This window comes from Crinia signifera, chromosome 9 (genome assembly GCF_055691185.1).
Source record: "Crinia signifera chromosome 9, ASM5569118v1, whole genome shotgun sequence".
Lineage (NCBI taxonomy): Eukaryota > Metazoa > Chordata > Amphibia > Anura > Myobatrachidae > Crinia > Crinia signifera.
Window position 1 is genome coordinate 110,957,169 of NC_139225.1, and position 19,888 is coordinate 110,977,056.

General features: G+C 42.5%; 1 protein-coding gene across 1 annotated transcript in view; it reads right to left on the reverse strand.

Annotated features, from left to right (window-relative positions):
• The window catches only part of SLC9A6 (solute carrier family 9 member A6), a 54,068-nt gene continuing 34,180 nt past the window's right edge, over positions 1-19,888 (reverse strand). The window contains exons 10-16 of the mRNA XM_083159512.1: positions 19,118-19,231; positions 18,627-18,738; positions 17,688-17,841; positions 15,883-15,913; positions 13,320-13,399; positions 11,421-11,526; positions 1-9,466 (exon numbers count right to left, since the gene is read on the reverse strand). Coding sequence (XP_083015638.1) covers positions 9,209-9,466; positions 11,421-11,526; positions 13,320-13,399; positions 15,883-15,913; positions 17,688-17,841; positions 18,627-18,738; positions 19,118-19,231 — 855 coding nt within the window. The 3' untranslated portion in view covers positions 1-9,208. The remainder of the gene's footprint in view (positions 9,467-11,420; positions 11,527-13,319; positions 13,400-15,882; positions 15,914-17,687; positions 17,842-18,626; positions 18,739-19,117; positions 19,232-19,888) is intronic.

Below are 19,888 nucleotides of genomic sequence, written 5' to 3' on the forward strand. Positions count from 1 at the left end.
CCAGGAAACGGATATTTGTTTCCGTAAGAACATATTTATTAGACAAAAAAAAAACAACACACAAATGCAAGTGGCAGGAGTAATTATTCCGTTAATAAACAAGTTGTTAAACTCAGTCACTGTACAACATACACCAAATACAATTTCAGACTTTGTACATCTTCAAAAACTGTTATAAAAGAACATAGGCGATTAAGTATACAGAAAAATTAGAAATTTACAAGAGAGAGCAAACAACAAAATGTACACAAGCACTTAGCGGTAATGTTAATGCAGGGATTGGCCATGGACAGTTGCCTATAAAAGAGCCCCAAAGCGTAGTGCATGGAGGTAAGGGAGTGAGATTTCCTGCATAGTGAGAAGTGGACACGTCGGTTTGAAGGGTTAAACCTTCAATTAAATCAATATACCAAAAGTTATGCTGATATCACACAAAAAGGTGGATAATAAAAAAATAAACATTTAGAAAGTTGTGAAACTACAAGTCCCAGTATGCAGGATGGTCATAGCCTCCTACACTAATGATGCCCATACACATGTGCGACTTCTCCCCTCAGAGAAGTCGCACGCAATTCTTGAGCCACCTTGGACCTTCCCAGGTGGCAGGATCGCAAGCGATATATCAGATGTGGTCCTGGCCGGCTTGGATATGATCCAACAGATCGTTTCTGCAGCCGATGTGACTCATAGGCTCCGGTGCGCTAAAGACCGTGCATCGCATCTGCTGTCATCACATGCAATTTGGACGCTTTTGATCCGATTGCTCGCCGCAATCACATGAAAAGAGACCAAACTGCATATGAATCCTCTTAGTGTATGGGCACCTTTAGAGTAGACAGTTTGTGCTGCTTATGAGGGCCCAAGGATAACTCTTATACGTGAATTTTGGCAAATTTGTCGCTGAACTCACATGGGTTTTAATTTAAAGGTTTTTTTTTTTTTTAGTTTACTAAACGCACTGCTGTATATTTCACAGTCCCATCTACACTGCCAGCCTGGATGAACTGATACATTTACTACCCTACTATACAACAGAGCTTTGCTGTAGAGTTTGCTGATATAAGCGGTTATCAGCGTATTTCGGGGCAGTGAACATATATAGAACTATTCCAGGTAACAAAAGAAAATAAATGTCTTCATTAGAAGTTGCGGCCTGTACAACAAGTCCTCTCCAGATGAGCATCACTGGTGCAATCCTATGTTCAGTCACTAACATCTGATATATCCTGCTACATAGGAGGACAGCAGAAGTTAAGTTGAATTTAGGATTAATAATTTGCAGAAGAATAATGAAATCTAACATTCAGCAATCCAACTGATGGGCAACGCCAAGAACCTCGGACCATTCACCAAGCAGCTAGGACATAGCCTCTTGTTCTAAACTGGCAGGGAGTTTTGTTCTACTTTGGCTTTAAGCAGCCCTGATCAGTAGGCACTGTATATAGGAGAAATGATGAAATCCCAAATAAAACATCTAATGCTAACTATTAATATGCTACACCATTATGCTGTACATTAATATGCTACATTGTCACCTATAGTGAATGTCCCATTCATTTAGGGGAATGTGCACCAAAGCAGCAATAGAATATGGCCTAAATATTGTTGTTTAACTTTACGTTTTCAGTCAATCCTCTTACCTATGGTTTTAACACCGGCAGCGGCACCTGATCTTGCGCTTTCGTGGGCTGGTTTCAACCCGAGTTCACTCTAACATTTGTGCAAATCTCAGTCGCAGTACAGTGTGGCTGCTGATGCAGTGACTTGCACCCACAAGATCATCCCGGCTAATTGGACTGACCCCATAGACTGTTGCAATAACGTAAAAAAGTAAGTGTAGTCTAGGCAGCTTGCAAAGTTCTAACATAGGCCCTTATTCTGATCTGTGCGGCCAGATCAGAATATGCGGCCAGGACCGTGCAGGCGAATCCCCGCCTTCCATACGGATCGCCACCTCCGTCCGTACGCGGATATGTGGCGGTCCGCATGAAAGTGGACGGGGATACGCCTCCTCCATCTTGGGAGCAGCCCCTGCATTCGATGGTCGCCGAACATCGAATGCAGGGCCGCACGCTCCACCAGCGCCCGCCACCCTAGACCACACGGACACTTGTCCGTATGAAATCATGTATGGGGGCGGGCAGCTGACATCCGGCGATGTCAGATGCCCGCCCCCTACACATGCGTCACGGCTTCATTACCATGCATACGCCCTGCGTTTGCATGGGAACGCCCATAAAACGTGGGGCGTATGCATAGGGTAATGAGGCTAAGTAGCCCTTCACGCCCCTCTCCGCCCCCTGTGCGGCGTCTAAAGAATACGTGCGGCGAAACCGCTTGCACATGCGCAGAGTGACCTCTGCACATGCGCAGTCGAAAACCATCGGCGGTACGACCGCATGCGGAAAAATCCGCACCGATCAGAATAAGGGCCATAGTGAGCTGGGAAAGGAAGGCTGTGTGAGAGCTCAGACACCATCTTTTCCAAGTGAATATTTAGAAAAACATTCCTATTCTTGGGACAGAATTAGAAAAGTAGATGACAATTTGTATATATATATTTTTTTTTTAATTAGGACATATGAATATATTTAAGTAAAAATTAGACCTTTCAGCTAAGAGAGCTCTGAAAAGATGGTCTGTGCTTCAGAGGGTGGCATCTAATTGGTTGTGAACAGCCACAAAGTTAAACAGAACACTATCCATCCTCAAAGCTCTCCAGGTCAATAGCAGGCATTGGACAGCGCTTAATATTGTATATTTGAATAACCAATTCAACATACACTGTTGCCACATGCATTTTAATACTGTTATGGGGGTATTCAACCGCTGTCCAAGAGTCCGAAATATATACAGTTTTTGCCTATAATAGATGGAAGTCACATGTTTTTGTATTTTTTAGACTTTCGGAAACATTGAGAACGTCTATAAAGACATGGATCAGCCAATACAGGTCTTCTTAGGAGGATCAGCTGAATCTGAATTTGCTGATAAACTGTCAAATTAGCGGCCATTTCCACCAATGCAGATTCATCTTTTCAAAGACCTGTACAGTACATGCAGCTTTGAGTCCTGGCCGGAAACTGGCCGGTATTGAATAGGTCCTGGCCGGTATTTCTGACTATCGGAAATATTGGCCAGGAGTGAATACCCACCTACTGTATGTCTCTCATGTACATGGATGCAATGAAACAACAGCTAAATGTGGTCATCTATAGGTTTCACTTAATTGTCAGAGCCTAGTTTTTATAGAACACTTTCCATTAACACTTTTCACACAATATTTACCTTTGATCTAATTGGGGTTATAAGAAATTAGTGAACATCTTTCCAATACTCTTTTGGAACAAAAGGAGAGACTACTAAAGCTAATGATTAAGGATATCATTTTATTGGTTGCTAGGGGCAACATCACTACACATTTTTTGAAATTTAAAAAAATGTACCGTTTAGACTGTGTGATGGGTTATACATTTGAAGATCAGAGCTTTCATAGGGAGAAGTATTGTTTTAAAGCTTGGCCTACATTAGATCTCCAGATTCAGCTTGGAAAAAGGCTCAAATGTAGGGCAAGCTAAACTTAAGGTGGCCATACGCAGGTCCGACTTATTGGAGGCATAAATCCCCGGGAGGGCTGTTCCGACTTAACACTTGATGTGCCATTTTTTAAATGCGATTTATCACATGTAAAGGGACACCTGGGGAGCTGCTGGGGGAGTTCAAAGGAATCAGATATGATACATTACAAATGCTAAAAAGCACCCGTGATGTGCCGCTGATGGTCCAATTCCAATTCATCTTATGTACCACACATAAGGGACCTTATTCTAGTTCACATGCAGCACTCTAGATTTTGCATTCGCATCCTTTTGTGGGTGGACCAAATCATTCGATGATCGCCAACTTTCAAAGTATTTGCAGCATACACGCAAAACTAAGGCATCTCAGATGCCTTAGCTTTGCGTGCGCCCAGTACAACAATAGAGCGGGCAGCTGACATCCGGTGATGTCAGCTGCCCGCCCCCCCCCGGAAGCCATGTCACTGCCTCATTTCCGTGGGAACGCCCAGCGTGTTCATGGGAACACCCATGAAACACTGGGTGTTCCCATGGTCATCTCCACCCGCAGTTTGTCATGCCCGTTCGCACCCGGCGTCTGCACATGTGCAGAAATGCACAGACAGCAAACATCGGTGCCCCATGCAAATGCTTGGGGGACCGAACAGACCTGAATAATGTCCAAGATCTCCAGGCTCCTATCAGAGGCACATTGGAACGCGCATTGGATCAGACCTCATGTAAAACACCTCTGATTTGGCCCGATTTCACCCGATATATAGGCCTGATCCGTTGAAAATCATCCCAAATCGGAACTGTGTATGAGCACCTTTAGGCATACCCAATTGTTTGAATTAATATTACAAAGCAATGTTGGAGGTTTCTCTTTCTAGACTCCCAGTGACTGAGGAAAAAAACTTGTAGGCACTATCATAGCTACACTGAGACCCCTATATGCTGGTAGGCAGAGCCGGCCTTAGGCATAGGCAAACTAGGCAGTTGCCTAGGGCATTTGGAATGCCTAGGGGCATCAGCAGCTTCTGCTGATTAACATGATATGCAGCATGCCTATATTCTGTGTGTGAGTGAGGCTGTATCTGCATATGAAATAGTGTATTCATGGAAATCACTGTAACAGCATTCCGTATGCAGGTGCAGCCACAGTCGCACACAGAATATATTCATGCCGCATATCATTTTAATCATCGGAAGCTCCTTGTGTGTGCTGGCCATAACAATGCAAATAAGACGAATTTTCAGCAAAAAAGGCACCCAACGTTAGCAGAACTGGCCAGGAGCTGCATGGACTATTGAGGCATGATGTATGAAGAAACATCTGTATCCAAGCAGAGGCAGAGGTCACAGTGTTAGCGGCTGTGCGAGTGCTCTCTGCGGGTGGGTTGGTTGTGCAATAGTGTTCGGCATATGTGTAAGGGGCATTATGTGTGTCATGTATAAATGCATTAATAATGTGCGACATATGTGTAACAGGCATTATGTGTGTCATGTGTATAAGGGCATTAATAATGTGCAACATATGTGTAATGGGCATTATGTGTGTCATGTGTATAAGGACATTAATAATGTGCAACTTATGTGTAAGGGGCATTATGTGTGTCATTATGTGTATGAAGGGCATTAATAAAGGTTGGCATAATGTGTAAGAGGCATTATGGTTATAAGGACATTAATAATGTGTGTTATGTGTAAGGGGCATTACTATGTGGTATTATCAGGGGTGTCGAGAGAAAGGGGTAGGAGGTACAAATTACCCAAGCCCCCTCCCCTTAAGTGACAGCAGCCGCTCTTCTCATCTGCCCAGCACACACTGCTTTGTGCTGGGTTGCAGTGTGGCCATGGAGGTGCTTAAAATACAATATTTTCTCAGGATTTTTTTCTATGTGAATAATGTGAGGAGTAATGTACATAAGGTAAAGGGGTACTACGGTGTGATGTAACGTGAATAAGGGACACCATCGCATGATATAATGTGAATAAAGTTGCACTACTGTGTGGCATAATTTGAATTGGGGGTACTATTGTGTGTCCATGCCCCTTTCAGCAAGAACACACCCCTGTTTGGGCTGCGCACCGAATGTGTGCACTGTTTCTATTTAAAATATTGCGGGTAGGAGCACCAAAATGATGACTGCTATGATGAGGGTTGATGGTGCTGGGAAAGGGGAGCAGGGTCAGAGGCAGAACTAGTGGCGGTGCTAGGGGGCCAAAATCTTGCCTAGGGCATCATTTAGGCTAGGGCCGGCTCTGCTGGTAGGTTCAAAGGAAAAACACAATTATTTAACAATCTCTCTACCTAGTACCAGGTCTAAACTAGCTCCTAAAAAACTAGCTGTATGCAGTTTGAAAATACAGAATACATTCATCAAAATCAATGAAGCAAGAAAGACTGACATTTGTACATGGCACATGCTTAGAACACTTGTAAATAAGACGGAATTAACAGTAGTGATAATGTTATATGAGACTAACAACAGATTGAGATCATCAAAACACAGCCAGTACCAGACTTGTATTGAAACCTAGAAGCAGCTATTCAAAGCCGGATCACCCAGGCCTCAGACATGGTTACATGAATTCACTGCGGATATATAAATGGATAACCCAAGTACAGTATGTGTACTTAGTAACAGAAACCACCACATTATCTACGTACTTGTTCATTATGCTGCTTGAACAGAAAAAAAATATACATATTTCATAAGCTGTATTAAAATCTATAAAATGATGAGGCAAATATTATAAAGTACAAAATACTGTAGCCACGGTTTATAAATGCCACAATTACATTGTTCTTCGCGGTTTAGAGTTGAGGCAGGAGGTCAGCAGCCCTGTGGCTGGCGGGGCCTGCTGGGACTTACAGGTGCACCACAGCTGGCAAGCCTAATGTGCCCAAGCTCATAGTACACATTAAATACACCTCTCCAACTTGGAATAGGGCATTCTGATAAAATGGCCCAAAATAAAACCATAATTTCTAATTTTGACTTCCAAATAAATGCTTCTATCTAGCATGTTCAAATGTACTATATAATTGGGGTTTATATCAAAATGCAACATGTGCACTCAATGTTCAGATACGAAACAGAACACGGAGGACGGTCAGGTCTACCTATTATTTATATAATGGGACAGAAGGCTCACGTGATCATTAAGTGACAATCAATCTAGCAATATTCCCAATTATAAACACCAAAGTACTATGAAGTCATAAGAATGAGCAGCGCTCTATGGACGATAGAAACCTATACAAAAAAAGGCACATAAATGTGAATTACTATAGAATTACCAAAATAAAGTATAAACCTTAAGTATTTAGACACATAGGAGGTCATTCTGGTTGACTCGCAAAGCTGCAAATTTCACAGCTTTGCGAGCCAACTGAACGCCCGATGCCCGCATACCGAAATCTTTCGATGGTCACCGACCATCTAATGATTTCTAAAGTGTTCGCAAATCTAAGTAACTCTCTGGTCACTCTTGTACGGGAAGAGGGCGGGCAGCTGACATCCGGTGACATCAGCTGCCCGCCCCCAGCACTCACGTCTTGGCCGAATTACCATGGGAATGCCCAGGGTTTTCATGGGGATGCCTATAAAATGCTGGGCATTCCCATGGGTGAGACCAATGTCTGCCGCTCCACGCCCCCCACCAGCACTGCTCCATGTGAACGGGCCGGTGACTATACAAGTCAGCGTGTCCGTTCACAAACCGAGCCTGCACATGCGCATAAGTGCTTATGCGCAGTAGTAAAACATTGTTACCTTGTGTAAATGTGCAGGGGAGCGACCAGACTAGAATGACCTCCATAGTGTCTATCTATAGACCCTATAAATTCAGTACAAACGGGTGGAGTGAAGTGGAGCTCATAGGACTGTGAAAATGATCTGTGCTACCACAAAACCCACGTAAGCGTTTCGTCCATGGCGCATGACCAATGATTCAGCAATCACACTATGTTTTGGTAAAGCTGGAGTGATTCTCCTTTTTTTGCACAACGGCACCTTGGCAAGTTTATGTATACAAAGACAGCAATCACTGTGGATAAAGGCAATGCCACAGGCAGCTAACTGTCTGATGCTTGAGGACTATAATAAATCTATTACATAAACTGCTCTGAGTGCTTACTGTAGAAATTGGATGAATATCAATGCACACAAAGTGTATTTGTAGGTTCTGGTGTTTCGGGAGAGAATACAGATAATAGCGGATGTTAGTGGTAAATCCTGGACGGATATTTGTAAACATGTATCATCATCCTATACATTGATATACATTACACCACGATCTTGTTTCCTCTTGTTAATTTATAATTCTTAGATAAAATGTTAAAGATATTACTACCATTTGTGACTGACTTTTTACTTCTCATTATACCCACTTAGGGGGTATTCAATCCCTGATGAGATTTTTGATCGATTAACATTCAATCTGTTACATTTTTTACAGTTTTTCTGACTTTTGGAAAAATTACGAAATTCCGAAAAAGACAGGGATCTACGATTCCACTTTTTTTTTAGTCAGAAATGGCCGCTAATTTGGCAATTCCTCAATGCAATCTCAATGCAGATTCGGCTGTTAAAATAAAATTGAACGAAATTGAACAAAAACGCGCAGGATTGACTACGTCCTTGCTGATATTCCAGACTATCGGAATATAAAATATGTACACATATATTTTACGGCAAGGGGTTGTATTGCACACACAAAAATCTATACATTGATCCATGAGCTTCATTTATATTATGAGCCGTTAACTGGGCAGCCCTGTTTTTTTAAGCTCTTTATTGTTAAGGGATGAGTTTTTTTTTTTTTTAAACAAGTTAACTTTAAAAAAGTCTCTAACAAAAAAACAACTCAAATAAAGTTTCGTTAATGGCTGTGCTATGTCTCAACAGTCTCCTGTGGAATGCGCACTTAAAAATAAACTTTGGCATGTAAAAACTTTTCTTAAAACACATTTTGGCTGAAACACTAGAATTTGTCCATTTTTTTTTTTTTTTTACTGCTTGAAAAATATTTACAAGAGCCGCCAGCCAGGGTCCAGTCTACTCACATGAGACCGGATTAGGCCACTGCACAAAGATCGGATTTGCTAAGAAGAAGCCAAACACTGGCATTTAATAGGGATGCATCTCACTTGAACCCTCTCCTGTCAGACGGAAAAGCAGCGCATTATTCTTCCATGCACTGGTAGATTTTTTTAGAACTAGCCGAAGATTATATTAAATTATAAAACAAATTATTTCTACCGAGAGTGCAAAGGTGCCAAAAACAAAAAAGATCATAAACCCCGAGTAATATTTCAAGTAACACACAAAAAAAAAAAATAACAAACATTGGCAAATATTTTCACATAACTAGTTGGGGGTGCGGTGAAATTCACCATACAGCGCTGTGCGCTTTGTTAGGTGGCTTCACTTAAAGTGCAATCAAATATCCCCAAAATAAAAATTGTAACTTCATCTTTAAAGTTAGCATCAAGAAGAACAGTATCTTCTGATGCCAAATAAATAGCGGGTATACAGCTCAGACATTCGGAGCCATGCAGTAGGTAGTACTATATATCGCCATGATTAGAAAACACAAACATTTTATTATTGTCAGAGATGAGCAGCTCCCAAAAAAACAAACTACATGGGACTTGGCCTCCTGGTGACTTGCAGACTCCCTGGAGCTTCACATTCATCCATGACCAGGCGTGTTCCTCTTAAGATGAGTTCATTATCCCCACAGGTAAGCTCCCGGTCAATGGCATCCTCGGAGTGGTTCCCTGTACCCCTCCTGGATGATACGGGTTCTGTGCTCACAGTAGTGTCGCCGTACGTTAAGCTGATGTCGCCATCATTCAGTATGAGATCTGAATCGTCGTCCTTCAGCTGTTCCTGGTTCTGAAAGCAGGAAATAAACCTTTTGTACATTTTATTTTAAAGGGATTTAGAACTATAAGAGGAGCATCTAATGTCAGAGAATGGTGTTTCATGTACTCTTTCAGCAGTTCATGGATATATTTCTTTATTATGTGGCTTATGCAGTGCTTTCAGCCATATTTTGCAGTTGTTTATTACTCTGAGATCCAAGACCTCCAACAATGCTTTGTGCATAATACTGTAATCTAGGTAGCAAACTATGGGTCAGAATCCCCACATTAGCTTGCGAGTGGAGGTGTACACTTATACCCACTTGGATGCGGTCGCATGGGAGACAAAAAAACATTCAATGGTCGCTCACCATCAATGATTTCTCCCCCCCCCCCTCCCTTCTAAACTGACTGTTATCCTGGCCGGAGATGGCTTAATTTGGGGCAGTCGATGAAGCCGCCCAACCTCAGCAGGCATCAGACACGCCTGTGTTTGCAGGGACATGCCCAGCATTTCTATGGGTGCGCCCATAAAATGCTGGACATTCCCCTGCCCTCTCATACTGGAGCAAACACCCCTGCGTGTGTGAAACTTGCCAGAGGCATTCGCTCAGGGGTTTTGTACATGTCAATATTCATGCATGTGCAGCCCCCGGTCATCAGGAATGGGGCAGAAATTGATCCTGAGTGATCCGACACGTCCGGAAAAAATCTAAAAAAAAAAATCTAAAAACAAAAACATGGATGGAAAGCAATTAAAAGTGAAAAAGAAAGAAATGTTTTTATTAATAATTGTGCGGGGACCTATACAACTTCATATATTGAATTAATCTGAAGATGGGGAGCTATTTAAAGTATGCTTAAGTTTATCCTGAAAAAGTACCCAAATTAAAATTATATGCAATATTCTATCCAAAACATGTAGCATAACACAAATCGCAGAGGTTCCGACAGTAACATCAGTATTAACCCATAGAGTGACAAGTGAATTTGTCAAAATAGGTGTAAAAATTGCCAAGCAAGCATTTTCATTCATCATAATGACCCTGCAATGTTACCGTTTATATAGGAAATAACGTTTTTTTTTTTTTACACAATATTTTTATTTGAATTTATATAACAAATGAGAGCAACGCTGGCGTTTTTAGTGGATATTTTGCACATCTCTCACAGAGATGTTGGCACCCAAAGGGTTAATACATTCATTTACAAGGGTCCCAATCTCCGCAATATCTTGCTTTAAAGAGTGGATGTGTTATCTATCAAATCCCTGAGACTGAAACGAGCTGCATTCAACCTTCAAAAGTAGCTTTTACATACAATGAATGCAGCAAATCAATCTATATTTACTAATCGTGTCACAGCTCTTCTAAGAAACGTTGCCATCTTCTCTGCTCTTTGTTGTGGATACACATGAATAGTTTACATTTACGTCTCATAACTTTTCAGGAACAGTAGGATGCAATCTTTCCTTCACAGGCCCTTTAACATTCTTTCCAGTGAGCATGCTCTGCTTGTCACATATTATTAGTGCGATGTGGAGAGTGAGACAAAGCCAGGCACAGAAAGCTATGTGACCCATCAGTCACCAATATGGTCTTGCATGCATTTCAGTCGCGCCCATGAGAATGTACTGAATTCCATACACAAGCCCACATATTGCCTGCGTAATAGAAGTATTCATTTACAAGAAAACAGATGAACATATTTCACTAAATAGAAACTAAATATAACCAATTACAGCTTACATTTACTGCCCTTTTTTAGACCCAACATCTTTACAATGGAGGCGGCCATTTTCGAAGTTGAACCAAGAATGCACTTGGATAAGTCCTTAGGAACCAGTGATATGATTTCACAAAGAATCAGTGATGGAATCTCCCACATATAATGGTTCAGCCCAGAAAAGTGGCTTCATTCAATGCATGCAGGTATTTAAGCCGCAATTCTGGTGTTTCTATGACAAATTGGCCACTTAACCTTACCTCATAGGCCTGCGGACTTGTTAGGCATCTTGCCAATGGACCACAGCAACTGGGAAGAGTAGCGGTGAGGGGCGGTCCGCTGTGTGTTAATAGAGGTTTTAGATAGCTGTACAAGATTAAGGAAAGCCTACAGAAAGGTGCAGTTTCCATCACTGCAAAAAAAGTTCATATCATCAAAATGTCACATCAAATGCTGTATAAAGACACATCCCACGCCAGAAGAGAACCGAATATGATTTTCAGATGTGTTGTTTTTTACATCTGAATATTGAGTGTTAAAACAACTGTTTGTTTTAGTCAATTAACATTCAGACAACTGGACTGGTTCAATGGCTAAACTGTGTGTAGGCCGGCATTAATCTTGAGGACATGAATAATGTCTAGCAGTGTCTCAGCTGGTCTTGTGGTCAGCAATATCTTATTTCCGGTCCCGGAGGCCATGTTGGACAGTTTTGGTGCAGATATCTGACAATGGGCCTACCAGTGAGTAATCTACCCTTACCCCGATCCCTCACCCTAGTGCCTAACCCTCCCGTTCCACAGCATTACCGCTTTTGACAACAATCTGAGGATGTCGGGATTACACATGGTGAACATGACAACATGTCACCAATTGACATTTCAACGATGACAATATTTTAACAGTCAGCCTGTGATGTCATTATTATGATTGTCGGTATCGTGTATGGGGATCTCATGATTAGCTACAGAAAGGCTGGCTTATACAGCTCTGTCAGACTGTAACCTGAGAAAGGAGCAGCTTTTGTCTGTTAGTTGTGGCAGCCTCGGAAGCCTGTCTTACTACATTTATGCTAAGAAGTATCCATTTAACTAATGTAGGGGGTTTGTGTGTGCGTGCAAACAGAAGCTATGCTGACAACTGGTTTTACAACAGCAACCGGCAAATGTCATCATTAGTGTCTGCAACCATGCCAGGCTCAAGCTATGTGCAAGAGGACTGTCAGAAACAGCTTCCCTTACCTGCAAGCACCACTGGCCTCTACAGAAAGAACTTGTTGCCTCAACTGCACAATCTCAACTAGTTACCTCCAGTCACAGCTGTAATGAGGTGTGTGTGCAAGCAATGCCATCGGCAAAAAAGTGATCCAGACAGGAGAATGTGTTTTCTCTGCCAGTGGCCCTGCCTCTCGAGTGACATCACATGTTCAGGGGCGGGCCTGGCATAAGGTGTCTGTGAGCCCCATTCTGGCACTTCATACAGTTTTCCAACATTCACCTGGTAACAATCGGACACTGTGTCTCATGGATTTGGGTGTTCGGGCGTGTTCAGGTGCATCAGGATGCTCGGATATTCTGGCACTTGGGCGTGTTCACATGGTTGGGAATTTGGAAGTTGATGCGCTCAGGCACGTTCAGGTTTTCGCATGCTCATGGGAGTTTGGGGGCTCAGCGATTCAGGTGTTTGGGCAAGTTCGGGCGTGTTCACACGCTCGGGTGTTCGATTGCATTTCGATGCTCGATTATTTCAGGCTATTTGGCACATTCGGACGCTCGGCTGTTTCGGTGAATTGGGATTTAGGCACGCTCGAGGGCTCAACTATTGGAGTGTTCGTGTGCTTGGCTGTTCAGGCTTCTAGGCGATTTGATTGGGAAGCAGCGGTGAGGGGGAGGGGCTTGAGTGTGGGGAGCAACAACAGCGCACATCTACATGTCCGGGCAGTGGCGTAACTATAAATTTTGCTCCCCCCCTGACAAAATTTTTCTGAAATCTTAATATAAAGCTTTTCAAAATATACTCTTTGCACAGAATCTTTTGTCTAGGACTGACGGGGAATTCAAGATAAATCTTAAGATCACAGATCTTTCTAGTGTGTGGGCACCTTAAGAATGTGTTAAGCAGCTCTTCTAAAAACAAACACAGATCATATCCAAGGATACTTGTGATCAAAGTTGTACCAGAGCCTAAAAAGCCAAGCGCTCTCTGTCTTTGTACTCCTGCGTTCATTCTCTGGGACTCCCTGTAACAAGAGCAGAGGATAAATATACTTAGTCAGACTTGTAGGAGGTAAATGATGGACATTATAAGGACAATGCAATGACACAGAACGGTTTCCATCTTCCACTGCTCAGTGGAATCAGAACAGACAATTTTTCAAAGTAATAAAAAAGTCTTTGCTGACAGAGCAGACAGCATCCAGACACGATGAGGGTCATGTAAAAGCACACTGTAGTACCGACTGCTCATGTGTTCAGTAGCAAAGCAGATTTTAGCTTGGACCAATTATACTTGTCCTGTGACTGCACACTGTACAGCATGACATGTTTTCATGGTGCACTAACAGAGTTAGCCAGCAAGTCTACTTAACAAATCAGACTGCAAGCCTTTGTGGTGTATTCAATGCGGGTGGCGAGGGGTGTTTGTATGACGAGGATGGCTTGGCAAGGAAAGGCCATCCTCGCCATCCAACCTCCCCTCGTTGTATTAAATGTTTTGCAAAAACCCTCACTGTCAGTTGACGGCTAGAATTTCCTTAAACTGCGAGTTTCGACCCAAATGCAGTGAGCCTGTTGTATTTTCTGGCGAGCACCACCATTTTAATGGGCACACTCGCCGCTGCCACCTCACTGAAGAAAACCAGCGAGGTGGAAACGGAGAGTGAAGCGGAGGCAGTTGAATACTCTGGCTGCGGATTACCGGCACTGCTCGCCATCATCGCATTGAATACAACCCCGGGTCAGGTTGAACAATGACCTCACAAAACATGCTGGTAACCTTGTCAACCTTGCATTGTGTAACCTGAAGGCATCACTATAAATTCATTGATACAAATGAAAGTAGATCCTTTAAAATGACACTCAGCCTTTATTCCAGCTTAGCCCTTTCATTTCACTAGGAGCCAGTGAGGCATGAGGCACTTCATGCTTCAGTAATAACTAGTTGTTTGTGAATTCAGATCTGATGGATTGTGCAGTGTGACCGGAGAACATGTTGTCTAATCGGTCTGTACATATATTGATCTGCAGATATATCCAAATTGACGATAAAAAAAACCCATTGTCATGGACACCGTATCAGTGGGTATCCGGACTATTTGTAGACAACAAGTACATAGACAGCCATTAGGTCGACACCATTAGTTCGACAACTCAATAGGTCGACATGCTTTTAGGTCGACATGCCATTAGGTCGACAGTGTCTAGGTCGACAGTCAAAAGGTCGACATGTTTTTTTTTCACTGTTTTTTTGAGCCGACATGTGCCACTAGGGCGTGGTGGGAGAATAAAATAGTGTGCCGAGCGCAGCGAGGCACCGTGCCCGAAGCATCGCGAGCGAAGCGAGCGATGCGAGGGGCTGCGGTTCACTTCAAACTGTGTCCATGTCGACATTTTGTCCAAAAAACAGTGAAAAAAACCATGTCGACCTTTTGACTGTCGACCTAATGACATGTCGACCTAATGACATGTCGACCTAAAAGCATGTCGACCTATTGGGTTGTCGAACTAATGGTGTCGACCTAATGGCTGTCTATCTACTTGTTGTCTACAAATGGTCCCACATCCGTATCAGTGTACCGCGTCCCTTCGCTGCACTCGCCACGCTCGGCACACTAATATATTCTCCCTTCATGCCCTAGTGGATGGTAAGGTATGAAATACCACCTGTTGGCACAGAAAAAACGTTAAAAACTCATGTCAACCTTTTCAATGTCGACCTTCCCATTGTTGACCTAACACATGTGTCGACCATGTTGACATTCATAGTATCGACCCTAGGACCCATACCCTTGAGAGAGGGTGGAGCATACCTAGTAAAATGGACGACAGAAAGGGTTCTTCCACAGACTTAGGACAAATACCAGCACGCCACCTCCTTTTCTACAGCAATGTAGTCACTATGCAAGACTCTATGGAATGTGCAGATAAAATAGATGTATACAAAACTAATCCCTTTCAGATTACACAGCATTGCTCTGCTGGTGTCCTGGATCATTTGATCCAAAAGCAACATGGGCCACAAGATGTGAAGTCAGACTTCCACCCACACAAACCTGCGTTTATGTTAGACTAAATGAATTGTTGTGGTATTATACAGCAAACCATGTTGATTCTATTTCAGTCAAGTCTTCCCCTTGTATTTAACTTTCCATTGCCAGATGGACTTTATTGTGTCCTTGTCTGCACTGCAACTTGTAAAAGGGTTGTTTTTGGGCACCTAGTGATCTGCTTGCACCATTAAACATGACATATTAATCCTAACTGAAGTGAATGCTTTTATCAAGTCTGACCCAGATGGAAAATATTTCAATGAGGACAAATACATTGGCATTATGCCACTTATTAATGATTTTGAGGACATGCCACAGAAACAAAACATTTACCCATACTGTAATATTGTGAAATTCAAACTACTAATAAAGGACAAAGTACTGTAAGTAAAGTCAGAAATATCTCAGCTTCAAAAAGGTTGGAAACATTAATAGTGTAAGAAATGGGTATTTACCAATTGGTCGTGATCAGAATCCACACCCACTCTAAAACCAAAAAAAAGTTTGACAAAGTACAATTAGTTATTAGTATAACGTATCAACGTAAAGTGTGAGATCAACAGGCTATACGGGAATAATCATCAAGGTAACAAATCGCTTTAATATCATCAGTTGCATCGCTGGGGTTGGTGACACCCGATGGACCAAAACACCCCATCCCCCGCATGCGCACCTTAGTTGTGTGACCAAAAAAGGGGTGTGGTTTCTAATGAGGGCGCCTGTCCTTCTGGCACATCACCTCTTTTCATCACTGTGGGAGCATGCCCGGCATTTCCAGGAGGTGCTGAGCTGCTCCCGGCTGCACTGCTGGCTCATTCTCAGTGACTGGAGCCTGACATTATGGCTACTTTGTATTTCCACTGAAATCTAGAATTAGTCTAGGACATGCTGTTACCCGACTACAAATCTGTGCACGTTTTACGTCTACCCCAGATGCAGTACAAGAGTCTGCTTTATTTCCTTAACTTTGCATCAGGCTCTGTTTATGTTAAAAACAGCAATGAAGTGACATCTAGTGGTTAAATACAGAAAAACAAATACAATAATTGCTGATCACATTTATACATACATACTACATACATACATACATAGGTCCAGTCTCCCCTACCCATATATTCCAAAAACCAAAATATTCAGAAAACCTTGGTTTTACAGAATATTTCTGATTCTCCCCCCCCCCCCACCCTATTTTTTCATACTTAACTCGTCGGAACTTGTGTATTATCACGGCGCCCCGATGCGATTTAAGCCCCCTATACGATTTTAAATTGTATAAGCACCCTAATGGGGGCTTACAATGTTAAATGCACCCCCACGCCACCTCCAGTATGAACGTGAACCCGAAGCGCGGCGAGCGCAGCGAGCCCGCGAGGGGCGGCTGTACGCGTCCTCCAACATTTTTATACCCCCACTATCCACGTCGGCGTGGAGTTGATTTTATATAGTGTGGCGAGTGCAGCGAGCCACCGAGCCCCGCAAGGGGACGCTTATTACTTTACATGTATTCCGCGGCCCCTCGTCATGCTTCGGGCTTGGTGGCTCGCTGTGCTCACCACACTATATAAAATCATCTCCACGCCGACATGTATAGTGGGGGTATGAAAAGGTCAGAGGACGCGTACCGCCGCCCCTTGCGGGCTCGCTGCGCTCGCCACGCTTCGGGTTCACGTTCATACTGGGGGTGGCGTGGGGGTCCATTTAACATTGTAAGCCCCCATTAGGGTGCTTATACAATTTATAATCGCTTATCAAATCCCTTATCAAAAATGCTTGTAGTCGTGAGCATTGTATGTCTAGTGTTTGTGTGTCTCCGAAACACTGCCATCTGTTTTGGAGGCTCACGGACACTATGATATAATATATAGATTACAGTATATATGTTTTGTAGACAATTTCTCCCATATTAAAGTGATGATCAAAATATGATGATCTGACATGTGCAGCGGGAGCGGGGGTAGACCATACAGTAGATAGACCATAAAAGATTACACAGGTCAAGTAACCTCAGAACATGGACGTGTAAGATGGGTCCAAAACTTACATGTATATTATAAACATATATCTACAGGTCTGTGTATACCATGTTGGGACACAACAACAATCATACAGGCACAGACTTGCTATAAATAAAGATACAATGACACAACGTCATCAACAGGGTCCCTGGAGTTATCATTGTGGGGTTAGCATTTTTTGGCTTGATAAATTGCAAGTGAGAGGAGGAGAAAGCATTGGACAGTATGGAAGGAAGAGCATTTACCTGATATGTAAACAGGATAACATTGCTGTTGTGCCGCCTCCAAAAACCCAGACTGTGAAAAACACTATGAGAAGGGTGGTAGAGAACATCATTTGTCTGGCGTAGGTGGCCGTATCGCGGATAGCCAGGGCAAAGGTCATTGCTCCGCGTAACCCTAAAAGAAAAGGGAACCCACTATGATAATTACTACAATGGTTCACAGACGATGGATCCTGGATTGTAAAGTTACACATCATTTCAACATTATTGAACAGTTATTTTGTACATGTTGCAACTTCTCTCCAGCTGTTTCAAAATTACTGGTCTCCGCATGGCTATCAGACCATTATTTATTTATTAACAGTTTCTTATATAGCGCATACATATTCCGCAGACCATGCTGGGTTTTACCAATCTGAAACAGGACAATAGCTGTAGGTCTTATGCCTTAACAAATACATGCAATTGCTGGGATAGATATGGTTATTGTGCTACAAGGCAAAAATAACTTTCATTAGTAATAGGCCAGTACGGATGGTGTAATGGTTAGCATTACTGCCTCCAAACACTACGGTCATCGGTTAGATTCCCACCATGGCCCTAACTGTACAGAGTTTGTATATTCTCCCACGTACTCGCATGGGTTTCCTCTGGGTACTCCGGTTTCCACCCACCATCCAAAAATATACTGGTAGGTTATTTGGCTTCTAACAAAAAAAACTAACCCTAGAATATGTCTGCGTGTACATGTGGTAGGGAATATAGATTGTAAGCTTCACTGGGGCAGGGACTGATGCGAATGTTTAAATATTCTCTGTAAAAGCGCTGCGGGATATGTATGCGCTATATAAGTAACTGTTGATAAATAAATAAATAAATAAATAAATAAATAAAATAGTAATACACTCAAACTCAGCAATACGCTCTACTGCCTCTGGGAGCGCTGATGAGCTAACGTACCTGCAAACATCATCATGTGCTGAAAGTTTGAGCCAATCTTGTTTCTTCGCCCCAGATTAAGTAAGAACGAGAGGGGATAAATATTTGTTGCCCTTCCCAGGAAGACTGCAAGCTACATGGATAGGTTAAGAAAAACATCTTCTAGAATCTCAGCATGCTATAATCAGCCACCATAATACACAGCTTGCCATTTGAGGAAGTCTCAATATGAAGGAGTTGTCATACTTCCCTTCACCCCGTGGTAAAGATCAGTGAGAGGGAAGTGGAATAAGGATACATTTCACCAACATTTAGTCTAAAAATAAACATTTATCACCAGACATCATCATGTGGGGAGCGCATAATGCAAGGAGTCAATTATAATATTTGGGGCATCTGCCATAAGATTTTTTTTTTAAATGCTAATTAATGGTGTGCATGAAGTATTTTTATAAATAAATAATATCTTCTACCAAAACCTTGGGGGGAAAAACGAGTTCAGAAAAGGATACGAAAGTGCCCACTATGAAGGTGGGATTGAAGACGTGATTCTGGAAAGTGAAGAGAGCCAAACCCATGTAGGAGAAGATAAAGTTCTCTGCCAAAAAATTCAAAAGCTCAAACAGCTGAGAGGGGAAAAGACAGAAGAACAATTAGTGTTTACACTGAGCACCACCTTTTCCTGTAACACTGAGCATACACGCTCATCTGACACTGTGTCTCCTGCCATGTTGGCCCACATTCATCTATGGCACAACTTAAATGTACTTGTTGCATTCTAGAGGACACATTCCAAGGGCTCAATACCCACTGGAGTTTCTAAATATAGATTTAAAACCTTAATTTCTATGGTTGAGTATTCCTTATCCAAAATGCTCGGGAGCAGGAGAATTTTGGATAACAGATTATTCCGTATTTCGGAATATTTTAATATTTCAATGATGCATCTTGAGGTATCTAGCTGGGTGCCTTTAGTGCGGCATGCTCTTACATTCTATTAACACTTTTCCCTCACTAACACTATCTCTATCCTATTTTAATTACATCCCTTTATTCTCTCCCTTTTTATATAGCTTCGGCTTCCTATCACTAATTATTAACACTTAGTATATCACTGGCATGCCGCACTGGGCTTCCCAGCTTATGATGGTTTTTGGGGTGCCGCACCCTGCACCTAGATATAGCGCTAGGGACCCCCAATATACAGAGAAGCCTTGACGCGGCTTGGAGGCATAGCATACACCTGCGCAGGTATATGTAACCAATATCTCTGAATTCTATTA